At 39.6% G+C, this 20,035-nt stretch overlaps 5 protein-coding genes across 6 annotated transcripts; 3 read left to right on the top strand and 2 right to left on the bottom strand.

The window, feature by feature from the left end:
• The first annotated feature begins 73 nt into the window (after positions 1-73).
• LOC137720353 (protein AGENET DOMAIN (AGD)-CONTAINING P1-like) lies at positions 74-2,029 on the top strand. 2 transcript variants are annotated; one of them, XM_068459414.1, is made up of 4 exons: positions 74-678; positions 848-1,294; positions 1,765-1,782; positions 1,814-2,029. In XM_068459414.1, the coding sequence occupies exons 1-3, from the start codon at positions 223-225 to the stop codon at positions 1,777-1,779; spliced, it is 918 nt and encodes a 305-aa protein (XP_068315515.1). In that variant the 5' UTR covers positions 74-222; the 3' UTR covers positions 1,780-1,782; positions 1,814-2,029. The 2 variants fall into 2 exon arrangements, with proteins under 2 accessions (XP_068315515.1, XP_068315514.1); XM_068459413.1 differs by having other exon boundaries at positions 1,765-2,029.
• Positions 2,030-2,188: 159 nt separating this feature from the next.
• Positions 2,189-4,199, bottom strand: LOC137720355 (large ribosomal subunit protein eL13z). The gene is made up of 5 exons (XM_068459415.1): positions 4,042-4,199; positions 3,459-3,574; positions 3,206-3,339; positions 2,661-2,819; positions 2,189-2,563 (listed from the first exon to the last, which is right to left on the bottom strand). Exons 2-5 carry the CDS (start codon positions 3,565-3,567, stop codon positions 2,342-2,344), a joined length of 624 nt encoding a protein of 207 aa, XP_068315516.1. The 5' UTR covers positions 3,568-3,574; positions 4,042-4,199; the 3' UTR covers positions 2,189-2,341.
• Positions 4,200-4,726: 527 nt separating this feature from the next.
• On the top strand, positions 4,727-5,808 carry LOC137721023 (protein LEAD-SENSITIVE 1-like). The gene is made up of 2 exons (XM_068460147.1): positions 4,727-4,892; positions 5,025-5,808. Exons 1-2 carry the CDS (start codon positions 4,742-4,744, stop codon positions 5,573-5,575), a joined length of 702 nt encoding a protein of 233 aa, XP_068316248.1. The 5' UTR covers positions 4,727-4,741; the 3' UTR covers positions 5,576-5,808.
• Positions 5,809-12,465: 6,657 nt separating this feature from the next.
• Positions 12,466-15,132, top strand: LOC137721439 (pentatricopeptide repeat-containing protein CRP1, chloroplastic-like). The gene is made up of 4 exons (XM_068460533.1): positions 12,466-13,751; positions 13,853-14,005; positions 14,135-14,206; positions 14,331-15,132. The coding sequence occupies exons 1-4, from the start codon at positions 13,230-13,232 to the stop codon at positions 14,439-14,441; spliced, it is 858 nt and encodes a 285-aa protein (XP_068316634.1). The 5' UTR covers positions 12,466-13,229; the 3' UTR covers positions 14,442-15,132.
• Positions 15,133-17,050: 1,918 nt separating this feature from the next.
• Positions 17,051-19,793, bottom strand: LOC137721372 (late embryogenesis abundant protein At5g17165-like). Its single transcript, XM_068460466.1, has 2 exons — positions 19,568-19,793; positions 17,051-17,582 (listed from the first exon to the last, which is right to left on the bottom strand). The coding sequence occupies exons 1-2, from the start codon at positions 19,669-19,671 to the stop codon at positions 17,306-17,308; spliced, it is 381 nt and encodes a 126-aa protein (XP_068316567.1). The 5' UTR covers positions 19,672-19,793; the 3' UTR covers positions 17,051-17,305.
• Positions 19,794-20,035: the final 242 nt, after the last annotated feature.

The raw sequence follows: 20,035 nt of genomic DNA, 5'->3' as shown, positions 1-20,035 counted from the left end.
TAAAAGCTTATCTCTCTAACTATTTATAACGCTGAAAAATTTAGCGAAAATGGAACACCCTCCAGCGGTGGAAGTAAGGGTATTTTCGTCCAACGAATCCCCGTCTTGGCGCTTCATCAACTTCATCTCCCGCCACAGTGATTGAAGGCTCGAAACCCTCGAGGCAAAAAGCCCTAAAAGCCCTCCAGTAGACAAAGACAGAGAGCTTGACAGGCGACGGCCATGGCGGACGCCCACTTCGAGGTAGGCGACGAGGTGGAGGTCACATCCCCAATCCACAACATGCGCGGCACGACATTCCCGGCGAAAATCGTCGCCAAGTCGAGAACCAAATCGAAATTCAAAGTCGAATACAACAGAGCGAAGGCTCGGATCGATCGCAAGATCGGCGGCGGCCACAAGGGTGGCAATACAGCCTTGAGGGAAGAGGTCGACGCTGCGCTCCTCCGTCCGTCGCCGCCGCGAGAGAGCGACTACCGGTTCAAATTAGGCGACGTGGTTGACGCCTTCTTTTGCGGCGGGTGGTGGGAGGGCGTCGTAGTCACTGACGTCTTGGTGTACAACACGTTCGGGGTTTACTTCCGGTTCGCCAAGGAGAAGTTTGAGTTCGAGCCGGAGGAACTACGCCTTCACCGGGAGTGGGTCAATGGGTCCTGGATCCCACCTCTTCAACAAGGAGTAAGTAACATTTTCTTGGTGTTTGATTGTTGCCGGTTAGGGTTTTGAGAATCTTTGTTTTTATGTTCTTTTTCCAATGATCTAGGATGATTTTAGTGACATGTTCCTAATCCTAGTACAATTTGTAGTGACATCTTCCTAGTACATACTTTTTCCCAATGTGCTGCAGGATGTCTTAGATGCCGAAGAACCAAAGATTCGGATGAAAGAGGAATTGATCGAAGGAACAGCGGTTGAGGTTTGCACTGACGAAGATGGATTTCAAGGTGCTTGGTTTGCTGCTAATATTGTCGAAGTAATGGAAAGGGACAAGTTTCTCATTCGATATAAGGCAATAAAAACAGATGATAACAGAGAGTTGTTGACGGAAGAGGTTGACGCAATGCACGTAAGGCCTCGTCCTCCAAAAGTTGTTGTGGCTGGAAGTTTCAGTCTGACGGAAGAGGTTGATGCTTTCTATAATGATGGCTGGTGGGAAGGTGTGATACGCAAGGTCCTTCACGGCCGAAGGTACAAAGTTTACTTCAAAGGTACAGACGACGAACTGCTGCTTCAGCACTCTGATTTGAGGCCACGCCAGGATTGGATAGATAGAACATGGGTTATGGCTTCTCAGGTATAACTTCTAAATACTCTCCTTCGTTGATGCAATTTTAAAGCATGTTTCTTCGTCTGAAGATCTTCCCTTTAGGACCTTACCATGTGTTAGTCAAAATATTTAGATTGTTTCGATATGAACTGCAAATTTGTTTACATCTGGACAAGTTTTTGACATGCTTGTAGCCACAGTGCGCAAACACCCACAATCTAGACATGCTGAATATCGATAAATTCTGAGTTGCATTGTTAAACCTATTCCTTGGTTGAAACTAAATCAAAGCTAGATTATTTCATTACAGTTAATCCTGTGACTGCCGGTGTATCAGGAACTAGGGTGTTATGGCAACTTTGAACTGAATCGTGCTATATCTTCTTCCTTTCCACGTTTCACCGAGGTTTTTGGCAGTCGTAACTATTGTAGAAGGGGTGAACTAATTTTACATCGTATTTCTATGAATTAGGCTTGCTAACGACGAATTTTTTCAGGCATTGAAGCATTGATCGGTGGTCATCGCCAAAAGCATTACATCAGGAGGTGGTGTACATTTTTGTGGAGTTCTTGGCACGTCTGGTCGTAGACTCCGCAGTCGTTGGACGTGATTTTAATGACATGGTTCCCTCGTGTTGAAAGCTTAAGCCCATGTTAAGAGAGAAGTGGTTAGGAAACGATCCAATCTCAACCTTGGAAACCATTTTTTCTTTTGTACTAGCGTTTTGTTCTTTTACAGTAAATTATCCGAGTCATTTTTCGTTTCTAGTTTGTACAGAATGAGATTGTTGAGTTTTTGCGCGCGGTTTTGCTTGCGCGTTAAGGGAATGTGAACCCTTTGCAAGCGATTCTACCATTTTGTGAGTCCACATCATTCGAAATCAAATGCATCATAAAACACAATATGATGCTGCAAATCACAAAACCGAAAATGATACAAAAATAAAGAGCCATGGCAGCATCTCGCTAACTTGGATTAAGTTTACAAACTCTGAAATTGATGTGTTCATGAAACAAGTCCGGCAGTAAACAGATGAAAACCTAAACAAAAATCCTTCCAAAATCGAGCTCTCTCTACTTCTTCTCTTCCTTCTCGGCCTCTGCTGCCTTCTTGAGCCTGGCACCAACATGGCGTTGGTTCATCCTCTCCACACGTAGTTTGTCATAAGCCTTGAATGATTTCAGCTCATCAGTAATCTTCACAAGCTCAACCGTAGGCTTCTCACGTGCAATTGGAAGGTAGGGAGCTTGGAGCTGGGTGGCGTTGGCAAGCTCCTCTGCAGAAGAATCACCAGCCTGTAGCCGGAAAAAAAATGTACTTATGCAGATAAGATACCATGCCCACAGAAAATCAAGTTTCTTAAACTACTCTACATCAACCACTTAACATCACCTTGATATGCTTAGCGCGTCTTGGGAAGACCACTAATTTGGCCTTGTATGTCTTCAGACGCTGAACATTAGCTTGAAGACCCTCCAGAGAACGATTCTTCCTACGATGATCAACAGAAATTCCAATGGTAGGTGCAAGTTTCTTTGGAATTCCAGCAGACTGGTAAGCAAACAAGGTAAACAACTTGTTAAAATCATCACATAAAAGCGCATGGGTGAAAGCCGGAAGCAAAATAAAGCTGATCAACAATTCCAAATTTAAGACCATGTTTATATTTTTATGGAATCTGGCGAGCTGCTCAAAACTGAAAAACAATTGTATTTTATTTATCATTATAACGCTTCCTCCGGTAATCAACTTCAATAAACTCATAAAATACAAGCTGGATGAGTTCCAACTCTAATTCCGAAGCAAAAATATAAATGAAGGAAATGAAGCACTATGTCAAAGATTTACGTAGAACACGCATACCATGATCAGAATCTATGAGTAAATAACACTAATTCCAAAAAGTTTAAGCATTGACGAAAAACAACCCAACTTGCCTTCAATTCTTCAAGAGTAAAGCCTCTACCAGCTCTCACTTTCATGTTATACTTCAGAGTCTGTCCGTGTACAATGGGACGGAGGGGACCAGTGGTTGGACGAGGGAAGATTTTCACAGCCTTCTTCTGGCGAGCTGATGATATTTCAAAACAGTCGAGTCAGTCGAACTACAAATTATCGTTTGTGAAATAATAGTGCATGTAAAGCTAAGAAACAAGAAAAGAGGTGATAAAAACGACTACTTTAACTCACCAGTTCTCCTCCGGGTCTTCCTAGCAGGTTGGTTAAACCAGGTCTTGACATAGTTCTGCCAATGCTTCCTGAAGTGAGAGCTCGGGATAACGTTGTTGTGCTTCACCATGGCTTACCTATGAGGTAATCGAATCGCATAATTCAGAATTCCAAATGCACAAATAACACAACAAATACCGAATTCCAAATGCACAAATAACAATCATCTCCCTGGATCAATCCCAAATAATAAAAAACCTCAAAAATAAGAATCATACAGTTCATCTTTCTCAAAAAAAAAAAAAAAAATCATAAAGTTCAGAAAACGCAATACATTGCTAGCAGAAAAAGAATCCAGCACACGATAATTATTCCAATCCGATAAAAAACTCAGCGACCAAAATGATACAAAACCAGATTAAGAAAAATCCACAGCATATCAGAAGCAATAAAACCCTAGAAATCTAAGCATAAGCAAATTTAAACGCCTAAATCTTCGGTTTTGGAGACCAAAAAACATGAGACGAAGAAAACAATGAAATGAGAAACATTAATCGAAGATTTCTACAGAAAAACAGAGAGGGAAAGGGAAAGTGAGGAAAACCTAAAATCGGAGTTCGCGATGAAATGCTCTCTTACTCCCTCTACCCGCGCGGCCTCAACGACTGGTGCGAGCTAGGGTTTATGATAGGTAGCAGAAAACCCGAGTGTGTCTTTCGTATTGGGTCGGAAGTTTTGGGCCTCGTCTTCTCCCACCTTCTGTTTTGTTCTTAGTTCAACCGGGCCCCTGTAGGCCGAGCACATCATACGGCTTGTTCTTTCTTGGCTTATTTTTAATTACGCCTCCTAAAATTCTACTTTGATCTCATTTTGTCTCTAGTAACTTAAAAATCACCATCTTAGTCCTTGAAACTCAAAAAAATTTTCAATTTGATTTGTAGACTCTCTTTTCTTCTTAAAACTTATATGTCGCATCTTGAAACATATGTGAGACCCAATACCCAATAAGACTATACCACATGTGCAACATGATTATAATTTTCCATTATATGTTAACATTCAACAATCAGAAAATCTTAATTTTAAAAGAAGTTGAAGAGATGAGAAACATGAAAAAGAAATTGATTAGCCTGGATATTCCAACCAAATGTGTCAATGACTAATATCCGACATGATGCCAAACAACGCGTAGTTGAAAATTCCAACGCGTAGTTGAATATTGCAACGCGTAGTTCAATTTAACTGCAGATAATTGGAGTGTTGAATGCTAACCTAGAGAGAGAGAGAGAGAGAGAGAGAGAGAGATGGGTCTATTGTCAAACAGGATTTCCAGGGAGGAGCTCCAGCCGGGAGATCACATTTATGCTTATAGAAAAGCGCATGCATACTCCCACCACGGTGATTATTTAATTACAAAAAAAATAAAAATTTTGCATTCTTTTTCTCTTTTTACACGCTTTCATTTATTTATGTGCCTTGAATTTGCTTGATTTATTAATCCAAATAACAAAAATTTATAGATATATGCATAAATCCCACTTTAAGCATATGTGTATATATATTTATGGCATGGTTGCATGCATGCAGGCATATACGTGGGGGAAGGTAGGGTTATTCATTTCGTTAAAACAAAGGGAAAAGGGAAAACAAGTAGTAAGAGAAAGCCTCCATGCAGCGACTGCAAGAACGACCCAAACACGGCACGCGGAGTGCTAAAAACCTGCGTCGATTGCTTCCTGAAAGGTCACGGCCTTTTTCGATTCGAATACAACGTGTCTCACGATCGCTTCAATATCAAAAACAAGGGGACTTGCAGCACTGAGAGTTGTTATCCGGGAGGCGAAACGGTTCGTCGTGCCTCAGAGATTTTCGACAAGGATCCGAATCATGGGACGGGTTTCGGTGAATATGATTTGCTTAAAAACAACTGCGAGGACTTTGCCAGCTATTGCAAAAGAGGCACGAACGTGAGCGAGCAGGTTGTGAGGGTTTCGTCTGTGGGGAATAGTTTTGCAGATTCATCAAATAGTAGTTGTACTAGTAGTGCTGCTTCTCCAACCGGAATTGATGATGCTGCTACTTCCAAGACTGCTTTTCTTATTTCCAAGGCTACTTCTTTCTTTTCTTCTGTGTCTTGATTCTGTTAGACCGTGTCATGTAATTTCCTTTTTAGATATACTCAGTCAACAACTCTTATCCAATAGAAATGACTAGAAATTGAGCCCGCGCGATGCCCTAGGTTTTAAAATTGTGTTAAATGTGTGAAATATATAAAAATATATTCTCATCCATTTCACTATATATTTACATGCTAATGTTCAACAAAGAAAAAAACCAGTCTACAAAACTACGCATAACAGCCTTAGTTGATCTGTCTTTCTAAGATATCAACAACCACTTACGAAATAAAGCATATATCTCGTTATTCAAACAAAACTAAATTATTGGTCATACCCTCACAGCTAGAACCCTAATCTCATAAGTGTGACATATAATGCAGGCAAAGCCCAGCCATGTCCCAGTTCTGAAACTCCTCAATAAAAGCACTGCATGGTTCACCATTGGACATTAGTCAAAAACCAAGGTTAAATCTGGTGCAACAACAAAGATATACAGTAAAATTAACTGGGTTAGTTTGTGGATATGCAACCCGAAATTAACCTAATAAAAATAGCACTTGGATCAAATGCTTAAACAAAAGCAGATGTTAAACATGAGAAAAAAATTACATGGAAAAGAAAACAATGTTAAATATCCTAGGTGCTCCATTTATAATTATTCTCTATTTCTATATATTTAAACTACCAATTATCTACACAAATATTTCATTTCCTTGCAACTACCACAACTATATACAAAACATATTTGATAGAGCACATAGCTTTGACTACATTTTATTGATTAGCCTGGAGCACCCAAACCAAACTCAAATAAGAAATTAACAGGTTTAAGGCAATTTGGAGCGACTTTTGAGTTTTATAAAGACAATTTTTGAGTTTCAAGGGCAAAATGGGATCAAAATCGAGTTTCAGATGGCAAAATGGGACTAAAGTCGAGTTCTAGGAGGCAAAGTGGAGCGAATTTTGAAAGAAGCAAAGTGAAATTACAATAAAGTTCTAGAAGGCGTAACTAAAAATAAGCATTTTTTTTTATTGAAGCATACGGCTAGTTATTTTTTTATAAGCTTCCTTCTAGTTATTGTTGTGTTCATATCGTTTTCATATTATACTCGTTATCTTAATAAGCCATATTGTATTAAATTTGTTACCTTAACTAGTTCTTAATAGGTGACCTGATAACCACCCGATTTGTTAACCATCGTATCCATTTATGTCAGGTTAATGGGTTATGTAAGAAGTTGTCATGCCTAATGTCTAGGTCTGACAAATAACATTTTATTGAGTTCTTAACGGGTGACCCAATCACAACCTGACTCATTAACGAGTTGACTCAAAGTCTGTTATTTTCGTGTTATGCTATGTTGAGTGTTAATGGGTTGTGCAATGTTATGTCGAGTGTTAATGGGTTCTTAACGGGTGACTCAATCACGACCTGACTCGTTAACGGGTTGACTCAAAGTCTGTTATTTTCGTTTTATGATATGTCAAGTGTTAATGGGTCGTGCAATGTTATGTCGAGTGTTAATGGGTTGTGCAAAAAAATTGCCTAGTCTAAAATTTAGGCTTTATAGTTATTGAAGAAAGTTGGAGTTTGAAGTTCCACCATTAAAACAATTGGCAATATGGGAATGAGCTCAACTTACTTATAAACCCCAACAAGGTCTCTCTTCTCATTAACATAAAATTCATTTTTAACAGTTAGGATCAGTTACAGCCCACAAAAGAAAGTAATATGTTGGTCAAAAGTTGATTTTTTTTTTTTTTTTTTTTTTTTGGTCTTGAGTGTATTAAAACTACATAAAAACAGGCAGGTAGTTGAATATTCGACATGATGAAAAACAACGCGTAGTTGAATATTCCAACCAAGTGTGAAAATCTAGAGAAGATCAAGTCGTGGGTGAGCTGCTTGTAACTAGGGCTAAGTCGATGTTGAAGGTGGCAAGCTGTGAGAAACATGAACCATTTCGTTTTCTTCTAAAAAAGTCTTTAGTGGACTGGGGGTGGATACGATGCGCATATATATATGTTAACTTGAGTGAGGGGATCTTCAATTTAACTGCAGATAATTGGAGTGCTGAATGCTAACCTAGAGAGAGAGAGAGAGAGAGAGAGAGAGAGAGAGATGAATCTATTGTCAAACAGGATTTCCAGGGAGGTGCTCCAGCCGGGAGATCACATTTATGCTTATAGAAAAGCGCATACATACTCCCACCATGGTGATTATTTAATTACAAAATAAAAATAAAAATTTTGCATTCCTTTTTCTCTTTTTACATGCTCATTTATTTATGTGCCTTGAATTTGCTTGATTTATTCAATCCAAATAACAAAAATTTACAGATATATGCATAAATCCCACTTTAAGCATATGTGTATATATATTTATGGCATGGTTGCATGCATGCAGGCATATACGTGGGGGAAGGTAGGGTTATTCATTTTGTTAAAACAAAGGGAAAAGGGAAAACAAGTAGTAAGAGAAAGCCTCCATGCAGCGACTGCAAGAACGACCCAAACACGGCACGCGGAGTGCTAAAAACCTGCGTCGATTGCTTCCTGAAAGGTCACGGCCTTTTTCGATTCGAATACAACGTGTCTCACGATCGCTTCAATATCAAAAACAAGGGGACTTGCAGCACTGAGAGTTGTTATCCGGGAGGCGAAACGGTTCGTCGTGCCTCAGAGATTTTCGACAAGGATCCGACTCATGGGACGGGTTTCGGTGAATATGATTTGCTTAAAAACAACTGCGAGGACTTTGCCAGCTATTGCAAAAGAGGCACGAACGTGAGCGAGCAGGTTGTGAGGGTTTTGTCTGTGGGGAATAGTTTTGCAGATTCATCAAATAGTAGTTGTACTAGTAGTGCTGCTTCTCCATCCGGAATTGATGATGCTGCCACTTCCAAGACTGCTTTTCTTATTTCCAAGGCTACTTCTTTCTTTTCTTCTGTGTCTTGATTCTGTTAGACCGTGTCATGTAATTTCCTCTTTAGATACAAACTCTTCAGTTTGTATACTCAGTCAACAACTCTTATCCAATAGGAATGACTAGAAATTGAGCCCGCAATTGTGTTAAATGTGTGAAATATATAAAAATATATTCTCGTCCATATCACTATATATTTACATGCTAATGTTCAATAAAGAAAAAACCAGTCTACAAAACTACGCATAACAGTCTTAGTTGATTTGTCTTCCCAAGATATCAACAACCAATTACGAAATAAAGCATATATCTCATTATTCAAACAAAACTAAACTATTGGTCTTACCCTCACAGCTAGAACCCTAATCTCATAAGTGTGACATATAACGCGGGCCCATGCCATGTCCCAGTTCTGAAACTCCTCAATAAAAGCACCGCATGGTTCACCATTAGACATTAGTCAAAAACCAAGGTTAAATCTGGTGCAACAACAGAGATAAATAGTAAAACGCTTTAACCAATTCATTCAACTGGAAATGGAGAGGGCAAATAGAGCATAAAAATTAACAAGCTAAGCATCTAAGTAGAAGAATGTTTGTTCAAGTTGATGCGATGAGAGTTCTACTTATATATCAGCACTAAGCAAAATTAACTGGGTTAGTTTATGGATATGCAACCCGAAATTAACACTAATAAAAATAGCACTTGAATCAAATGCTTAAACAAAAGCAGATGTTAAACATGAGAAAAAAATTACATGGAAAAGAAAACAATGTTAAATATCCTAGGTGCTTCATTTATAATTATTCTCTATTTCTATATATTTAAACTACCAATTATCTACACAAGTATTTCATTTCCTTGAAACTACCACAACTATATACAAAACATACTTGATAGAGCACTGTTTGGGCCCAAAATAATATTGTTGGGCCGAGTGTAGGTTTGTGCTCGGCCCAAAGCCGTGTCAAAATACTATGGGCTGCTTGATGATTCCGGGCCATTTAGCAGGGATGGTCGAGTCTTATCGCAAGAAGGAGTAGTCCAGATAAGCAAAGAGGGTTGAGGAAGTCCTGGTGCAACTAGGATTCTCGACCAACAATGAATAAAGCCCCGAAGGGGGGTGAGTTCAAAGTCCTAATGGGAGTAGGGTTGTTCGAAGCAAAGTTGGAACGGACCAAGGACTCCCAATCCAGATAGGAGTTTAATTCGATCTCAAGGAGTTGGTGCTATAAATACAAGAAATCATGCAACAATTAAGGACCTTCAATTCAACACACAATTGCTCTGCGCAAAACCTCTCAAACAGCTTGAGATTTCTATTTTCTTTTTCTCGCCGACACACCTTCATTTTGGATAAACATCACTGTGGAGGCAACCGGCGAACACCTTCAGTTTGGATAAACAACACTGTTGCCGTAGAATCAGCCGACCGAGGAGCACCTTCAGTTTGGATAAACAGCACTGCGTCGAGGCCGACTGGTTACCTATCCAAGTCTCGGCCGAGAAGGGTTTTCGAATCCTTGTTGGAGGAGGTCATCTTATTAGCCTTTTCGGCGAAGTAAGGTGTTACGAGCTACGACATTCGGCGTACTGGACGCCGAGTGATTTTATGATCGGATACTCACAAGTGAGTTTCAGAGTTCGGCATTCTGACGGCCGAACCACCTTTACCATCAGGACATACATCACCTTTGAATATTTGTGTCCGTATAGTCTGGTGTCAATTCGACATGCTTATACTCTTACGAATATAATCACGATGACCGAATCAGGCACCGACGATTTGTGAACTTCGTAGAACTAGCAGCCTTGTCTTCAAGCTCTAGAACCCGAAGACCGAGAGTGTTCCTTCCTCGGCCGCAATTGCAAGATAAAGAAGTCAGCAACGCGCTCAATGCAACATCAACAAATTTTACTCCTCGGCCGAGCTCAGCCGACGAGTTGGCACGCCCCGCATCAACCGAAGGACGTAGTTAACTCATTAATTACTCGACCTGCGCACCACGTAGATTTTGTAATTTTTAGGATCAACAAGCATATAACTGCTTTGACTACATCATTATTAAAAAAAACCATTGGGTGGGACATGCAGAGTGTTGCAATGGACGCAAGAAGACCGAATATAGGAGTGTGGATTAAGTGTGCCATATGCTATGTCAATATCAACATTTCATTTTTACTTAAAATAGCCCCTAAGATTAAATAATAAATACAGAACTCACCAAACCACTTAGCCCAACAAAAAAATACTGAGAATAAACCTGTGTCAATATGTAGCCAAAGGAGACATAAACTATAAATAAACAATGGCTAAAAACAAAATCTCAGAGACCAAACATGCACGAACATGCAGCAAAAAGAAATGAAACATGTTGGAAATACCGACCTTAAATTGTGATTCTAACGAAAACAGATTGAACCTACCGATCATGCGCAACCCTCTCCTAAAACCAAACCAAACGCAAGGTAAGCTAAATAACAAATGACTTCATTCAAAAAATTTACAAAATTACCTCCAAATCACTAAATTAGCAGCCAGAGAACTCACCAGGAAAACCAACCTTTTTTAAGAATATGATTAGCATTCTCACCTGTCATTTCAATGTGAATTTCACACTTGGTTTCGACTCTTGTGTTGTCAACCACTTTTGTTCCAATTCTTGTATTCCAGTAACCTGTCCCAACATCTTGCAATTTAATAAATGAGCATTGTAAGATTATAGAGATGCATAGAACAGATAATGATAATGACATAGAGCTAAGCTACTTCTCCGCTTCCATAAGTCCACGTCTCCACCCAAGCCTAAACATCCCGACATTGCCCCGGTATGTGTGTCGTCCTGACCTGGAAGATTTACACAGGAAGCAAGGAAATTGATGCATAAATTGCAGACAAAATAAAAGGAACAAATTGAAAACACTAAAAGAAACTCTTTCTACATGAACTGCTTATTTGACACACCCCGACCCGGAATGTCCACTTGGACTCCAAATTGAGTTGTGCTGGCCGACACCTGGAGGGTGACGAAACCATAAAGTGTAATGTAGTGGAAAAAAGGATGTGAATAAATTTAAACCTAAAAGTGCCTAGTCAAAAGAATGCGTGGGAGAGCGGAATTGAACTCATTTCACACTTGATGTTAGAGCATAAGACAATATAGTAAATTTTATGTAAGAATGTTGCATATATTACCCTTGACATAAATAGTCGTTACTTTCAAGTTTTCTCATGAGCGAGAATTTAAAAATAAAAAACAACAACCATGAGTGGCCATCACCACCACCACATGTCATCGCCATACGATTGTCATGCTCACTGCCGTCTTCTCTGCCACAACACAACATGATCACTGCCACATACCCATGTCGCTACTATCATCATCATTGTCGCTGCCACTACTACTAACACATTTCCTAATTACAATGCCTTATTTATATATTAATGACAATATACACATTATATTTCATATTTAAATTTCATTGTCCTTTTCGTCACAAGAAAATTTACAAATTTTGAAAAAAAATTTGTCATTTCAAATTCTCTAGCAAGCTTAAATTTTCTCATTTAAACGTTAATTTTTTTTTTTTGAAACCCACATTAAAGGAGTGAGGGAGTTGGGTGTGATGTCCAAAATAAATCTTTTTTTATTCCAAATCACAATAGATGTCTTTTATTTTTGGACAAACAAAATTAGATGTTGTTGGAACATGCCCTTTTGACAAGAGGATCTCCATTTAAAATAATAATAATAATAATGACATCTTCTTTATCATTGGATTGGCTTTAATGAAATTGTGTAGTTGAAATTAAATCACATGTCACATAATTTCATTAAAGTCAAATCCAACGATCAAGAAAGTGTCTTTATTTTTTTAGAAAAATAAGGATCCCTCTTGTTAAAGAATTCCGTTGTTGGAATATGTTTAGGACTCGATCCAAGACACCTGGTTGGGTCAGCGTCCTATCTAACCGGTCCTATAAAAGCAAACAAAAACACTGAAATCTTTGGCGCCAATGAGAGCATGGCGATGCTGGTGCAGTCCATTTGGTGTCGCAACTCACCTTCACTTTCATCCGCAGGCAGCTTCGCAATCACTCCACTCTCTCTCTTCTGTCTGAGATGCCTCAAACACTCCGAGACGTACAATTTCCACGCCTCTTTCACTCACTCGAATCGTACCAAGAACGCGAAAGATTTCAAATTTACAGCACCCAATGACGAAAACACTTAAATTCCGAACTACCTAATTGCTCAAACGACCGGAGAGGAACTTTCCGGCAAATCATACAACAATTTGATAAGTGGGTTCTGCAGAGCGGGGCATATCGACCAGGCAATGACTGTTCTTGCAGAAATGGAAGCTCTCGGCGTCCGACCCAATTCGATGTCTTACGCTCATTTGATTGAGGGCCTCGGGAGCAATGGCAGGACTTTGGAGGCCGATGTGTTGTTTCAGGAGATGATATGTTCTGGGTTGAGGCCAAGAATCAGGGTTTACGATGTTATGCTCAGAGGGTGTTTGAAGAAAGGCCTGTTAGAACTTGCAACTAGAGTTTTGGCAGTAATGGGCGATTTGGTTGCGGAGAAAAATAAAGAGACGTATGAGATTCTTCTTGATTACTATGTCAGTTCCGGGAGGTTGGAAGATACTTGGTCAACGATTAATGAGATGAAGCGCAATCGGTTTCGGTTGAGCTCGTTTGTGTATAGCTAAGTTATTGGACTTTACAGGGACAATGGGATGTGGAAGAAGGCAATGGACATTGTTGGAGAGATAAGGGAGATGGGGATGGCATTGGATAAACAGATTTTCAACAGCATTATTGATACGTTTGGGAAATATGGTGAATTGGACGAAGCTTTGGAAGTATTTGATAAGATGAAACAAGAAGGTGTGAAGCCTGATATAATGACGTTTAATTCATTGATACGGTGGCATTGTAAGGCAGGGAATATAAGCAAGGCACTTGAGTTTTTTACAGAGGCGCAGGAACAGGGGTTGTATCCTGATCCAAAGATCTTTGTCACCGTTATCAGCCAATTGGGGGAGCAGGGGAAGTGGGATGTGATCCAGAAGACTTTTGAGAACATGAAACGCCGAGGGCATAAGAAAAGTGGGATAATTTATGCTGTTTTGGTTGATATTTATGGGCAGTATGGAAAATTTCAGGATGCTGAAGAGTGTATATTTGCCATAAAAGCTGAAGGTCTTATTCCTTCAGCTAGCATGTTTTGTGTCTTAGCAAACGCCTACGCTCAGCAGGTATTCCAATTCTCTTACATTGTTTTCATTGAATTTCATTATATCTCGAAATATATCCATATGTTGTGCAAATTACAATGTCTTTATCCTTTTTAATGCAGGGATTATGTCATCAGACAGTTAAGGTACTCCAGCTTATGGAAGCTGAGGGAATCGAACCAAACGTCATAATGCTGAATGTGCTGATCAATGCATTCGGTGTTGCTGGTAGATATTTAGAGGCGTTATCCATTTATCACCATATAAAAGAAAGTGTAAGTCTTGTTTTTGCCTGAATTTTTTCTAGTTGGGATGTCAAATATCTTGAATTTTTTCAACCAATTCAGTTTTCGTCATACCTTTCAGCTAATTTTCTAATGGTGCTGCTTTTGTTTTCTTTGAAGGGTTTTAGCCCTGTTGTGGTTACTTATACTACACTTATGAAGGCGTTTATTCGGGCAAGGAAGTTTGATAAGGTGCTATATATTCTTCAATAACTTTTAAATTCTCTAGTCTCCACTCCAACTCTCATCTCAAGAGAGAGTAGGAAGCTTGTTTTCTTTTCTGAATCTCTCAAATTGCAAGCGGTTTCTTGATCAGGTCCTGGAGATATACAAGGAAATGGAACGTGCCGGATGCACTCCGGATAGAAAGGCTAGACAGATGTTACAAGTTGCTTTAATGGTCCTTCAACAGAGGTATTGTGAATAATAGTGAATGGATTGGTTTGTGATGCAATGTGCTATGCCAGTATTGTATGGACACGGCCTATGATCCCTTCAGCAGTCCAACTATGGTGAGCCTTTTTATCTTCTCTTTCGTTTCTTTTCTTGTTCACTTTACGTTTCAGACTCCTAGACTCCTACTCGTATGGGTTTATACCAGATTGACCTTGATTTTGGTTTATCAAATACTTCCTCAGGCCTTACGGGATGATGGTAGTGTAAACACTTGAAGCCAGATGGGGTGTTGATTTTTGCCACATTATACTGCACAACTGACAATCGCAACGGGCAATAAGAGCACGTATGTTGTATAGATAATGAAACATGCTTCAGGTTTAGCCGTTGGAATCGTGGACAACACCGGGGATGTGCAACACGAAAGCACTCAGCTTCAGACTTGAGAGGACGAGTCGCTTTCATGAGCTACCAACTTGGTTCCTGTGCAGCATTGGTGTGGAAGAATTGGGCTTTCGAAGTGCTGCAACTCAAACAGTATTCCGTTCCGTACATAGAATGAATTGGAAAAGTTGGCGTTTCAAAGTGCCAGTTTTCAGTCCTCTCGCTATCTCAGTAATGAGATGTATAACTTTGCCGACATTATATTGTCACCCTGAGACTTACAGCTCTTGTAATATAATTTTAATATTTATTATTTGTGAGCAATATGGAAGCTTTGGAGATTGGAGATACATTGAAATGAACATTTTACGTTTCTTCTTACGTGGGTGGCTTTTATTTTATTTTTTTGGGGACAAGAAACGATATAGTAGTATTTTATTAATCAATAAAACTAAATACAAAAGAGTTAATTGGGTATATTGCAACAGTGATCAATAATTTGGTCGGGGAGTGAATTTGCACTGATACACAAATTGAGTAAAACCCATTTATGGCAACACAAGTACAACAACACAATCGGCAAAGTACAAATTCCGTCAAAAACTATAATAGACGCAACAAATCTATACCGGCGTACACATCAGTGTAAATCAGAATGTAAATGTGAAACACTCATCTTGGCCGAAAAGGAAATGAGATTCTAAATTTTTATTTTACGGTTTTGTCCTTAATATTAGATCATTTGTCCTTAATATTAAATGAGATTTATAATCATATCACATGGTATGACACAACCGTCACATCGTGGTATGCCAAAAACATCGTTGTTGATCCCAATATGACAAGCGTCGCGAATTGTCAACAAAATGCATATGATGACACGACATGTATTTTGTCAACAATTCGCGACGCTTATCATGGTGTGCCACGATGCGAGAATTAGTGTGTCAAGATAAGTCATGGCTATGCTAATACTCGCATTGTGGCATGCTGGTGGTGAAGCATGACGTGGATAGGTTACTTCATGTCGTGTTTATTCTATCACCCTAGAAACTCTGCCTACCTTGCCATTCAAGAAATTAAAAAGCTCAACGCGAAAGATGACGGAGATGACCGGGATGTCGATGATGAATCAATTCAACGAGGAGTATCCGAAGACAATGGAGGAGCAGGGGGCTCATTACCGCCCATTAAACTACCTTTGTAACTACCCAATGGAACCTATCACGCGGTTTCTTCAGTACCTTTCCTCTCTCTGCTTTCAGAAAAAAACTAAACCCTCCTAGCCGCCGTTCCTTGCTCTGGTTTGTGATCAGCGGCAACCCGACTCACCTCTTTCTATCCGTTCTTCCTTCTTTCTCTTCCTTCTCCACCCTCTGCTTCTTCCTCTTTCCCCATCTCTCCACCATCCTTCCCACCTTTTTCTAGCCCTCCTTCCCTCTTTCCCATCTATCTTCACTCTTTGCATCTTCCCTTTCCCCTTCTTTCCTTCATCTTTCCCCCATCTTTCCACTCGATTAGATTTTTATTTTCTGAAATTTTTTTCTCTTTTGGTTTTTGTTTGAACTTTGTCTCAATTCCCATGAGTTGGTCTCAGATCTGGACCTTCATGGCCCTCTCCAGCTTTGATGCTACTGTACATCATGCGTCCTTTACCATCGGCCTCTGCCACTCGGCCTGGGTGCTTCTCCTTGGGTGTTGGGTGGTTGTTGAAGTACTCTTTGCACTATTTGGTGGAATTATGGTACTCATTATGCGGGTGTCTCACTCACCCACATTTTCCGTTGATCCAGTTGTTCCGTTGGTTCTTTCTCTTGTTCGTGGTGGTGGCCTTGCAATGGAGGCACATCTGGTGGCTGTTGTTGGTTTCCTTTTCAATCTTAGTTATTATCCGGCTGGCCACTTTTAGGCTTATCTACTGTATTTTTTTTTTTGCAGTTGGGCTTGTATGTAGGTAGAAGACTACCTTTTTCTTGTACTTACCTTTTTTTTAATTAATGGAAGTTTTTTAGTTTGATCCCAAAAAATAAAAATAAAAAATTTAACCACCCAATGTGACTATTTTTACTAGTACTTCATTTTTGCCTTGCAAATATCAAGTTATCCAATTCAATTAAGTTATCAAATTCAACTCAATCCTAAGCTAGCGTTCTTGATTTACTGATTTAGTTGTTCACAACTGTTGTCATGTAAAGCGATTTTGTGATGAAGGAAATTGAGTTTTGCCAAATTCCACGTGGCACTAACTGATTGGCATCTTTAACTATTGATTCACAAGGCATATCCCTCTATTCACGGAAAAGATACCGTAGAAAATTAGAAATACACAGCCGTAACCATTAAGTTGCATATAATATCTAACAGAGTCAACTCCAGCTCTGCTACCAACCGGTTTTAGCACACAGAATACTACTACTTTTAGCACTTCAGCACATATATAGGCAGCCTCCGCTGCAGCACGCCTATATATTATTTATCTATAATATATATAATTCATATGTTGCCTCAGAGTTAGGGAAGGTGAGGCTTCTCCAAGTCCTCGATGCTGGTAGGGCGAAACCACGCCTTCTGCTCTAGCACCGAGGATCCCTCCCCACCATCGCCCGGGGAGGAGCCGTCCTCCCTGCCCGCAGAAGATGTGTGTTCAGCTTCAGGCCCGAAAACCCCCGTGTCTGGGTGGGGAGCCCAGTACTTGTCCGGTTGGGGCGGGATCACATCATCTGGAACAAAGCTGGCTTGAGTTTGTTCCTCTGGGTTCTTGTCATAGGTCGAGGTGTGAGCAGCCCTCCTGAATATCAATACATACAAGGGACACGATCAATTATATATACATACAAGAGGGTATTTAAATTTAGTTAGGCCAAACTTAATTGAGATGGTAGATGAGTACGTCTGGATGCTAATATTTCTACGAAAAAAGAAAAGTAAAAGTAAAAGCACTTATTTGTCTTAAGACATTATTTCTTCCCTACCACAAATAGTGCAGCTTAAGCTAGCCATGTTTAAAAGATGGGGACAGACAACACATTCCCATCAAGCATGGGAACGAACTTTACCGCCAATGCCCTATCTAGCTAGTTATTTTCAACTTTTGTACTCTTTACCTGGTTTTATCTTAATTAGATTCCCTAATGGCCAAAGCATAAAGGGATTTGTTTAAGGGTAGGTATCGATGCCAACCACGTGACTTTACACCAGATGGTGTCACCCAACATGTTACCTACTAGTAGATAATGACCAGCAACTGACCCAACAATTTTTCTATTCCAAAACTAATACTGTATGGTATGGCATTTCTCACAAAGAACTTCGCCGGCCTATTGTCCTGAAGCAGGCAAGTGTGTCTATGGTCATTCATCCGAATTAAGTAATATGACTAATTATAAACCAAATATCTGACCAAAGAAAATAAAAAATCTTCAGTCAAAGTAAGCGGATTACTAGTATTAATGTTAACAGGCGACAAGTATGGTACCGTGGACGGTGGAGTCTCACGGTTCCGTTATTGTTATACCAAAAACACTCGGTCCAAAACATGTATGTATCTATGAACATGAGTAGAAAACAAAAGATAATCAAACCCAGAAACAAAAACAAAAACAGATTACCGTCATACAATTGGATGCATCTCAAGAACAATGAAATAAAAACGAACTGAAAACCATGCTATTAGACGGACCATTCCAAGATTATAAATCTGAAACTGCAAATGCAAGGCACCTAAAAATTTATCTAGTTCTTATCTGAAGTTGATATTTCACTAAAAGAATCTTGCCACGAAAATGACACTAGATTTTAGGCACATCCACATCCACATCCACATCTATCGCTATTGAAAGGTTTACTGCCATATCTATGTCTGAAAAAACAAAACCACCCTAAGATATAAATCCGCAAAAGATCTAAGGATTCCGAAATATGATCATCACCATGGTTTACTCCAAAAACAAAACCATAAACGTAATTATGTTGCCTAATTACCAAAAGTAACATCCTTTCTTTCTATTTTTTCTTCCTCAATTCTCTTATTTATTTATTATATCATGATATGGTGGACAATTGTCCAATGAGGATCCTAGTCAGTGGCAGCATGTCCTTATCCGAACCCCGCACCCAGCGAGTACTACGGCTAACAGGCCCTTGGTTGTTGGTACGAAAATGCCCATATTTATTATTTAATTTTGTTTCTAAATTTTATCTTTCCTTCCCTTAAAAAAGATAGTCATAAAAAGTAAAACATCGATTAAAACGAAGCTGACTGAAATGGAGCGAAAACCCTAAGGTGCTCCGGAGTATTCTATTCTTCGGAATTTTTAACAGTTAGATCTTGGTCATTGTATCTTTCACGAATCTAACGGAGTATACTACAAAATCCCGAAATGGAATTACAAAATTTGATAAGCTCTGCATCAAAATGTTAACCATATTATGCATCAGGTGTGGCAGCGAAAAGAAAGCAAAGAATTTAAACAGAGAAAGCGATCCATTCAGAGCAAAAGCTCACACCACGATCACACAAAAGGAAGGACAGATTCCAAAAGTCACTATTATCTAATAATTTATTCCTGTTCAGTAAGTTTCAACTATTTTTTTCCATAAATTAAAGCAAAATTTCCAACCGAGAAACCACCACCGAAGCAACTCAGATGATCAGATCGCAGCTCCTCTAACATGAAATTATTAACTACTTAAATTGATCATCACATAATTAATAGATCATAAATTAAACGCAAATACACGCGAAAAAGCTCGAATCAAATGCAAAATCGATACCTGAGAGTGAGAGCAGAGAGCTGAGCTGAATCGCGCGCTCGGATCTCGTTGATAAGTCGCTTCCCCAAGCTCGCGATACCTCGACTGCTCGAATTGGCGGCCATACAGTAAAAGACTAGTGTAGAGAGATATAGAGAGAAGAGAGAAAGAGTGTGTGTGTGTGTGTGGAGAGAGAAAGCTGAGAGAGAGAGAGAGAGAGAGAGAGAGAGAGCGAACGTGCGATGGTTGGCCTTTTGGTGTAAAATGATTTGGTTGATGAGTCAGTTTTATACAGTGGAAGGTGGTGTCTGATGTTTTACATCCACCTGCCCCAGCTGGCTTTCTTCTTTGCAGTTTGTACCGCCACCTACACGGCCCCGTACTCTTCGCTGGTACCAAGCGACGCCGTTTCTAGTTTTGGGGGTTGGGTTTGTTTTACGCGTCCGTGACACGGACTTCTTGGAATGTTCTCGTTTTAATGCCTTAGCG

Source organism: Pyrus communis, chromosome 16 (assembly GCF_963583255.1).
Source record: "Pyrus communis chromosome 16, drPyrComm1.1, whole genome shotgun sequence".
NCBI classification, from domain to species: domain Eukaryota; kingdom Viridiplantae; phylum Streptophyta; class Magnoliopsida; order Rosales; family Rosaceae; genus Pyrus; species Pyrus communis.
The sequence above is the reverse complement of the archived record's forward strand: the minus strand, read 5'-3'. Positions and strand labels throughout refer to the sequence as shown.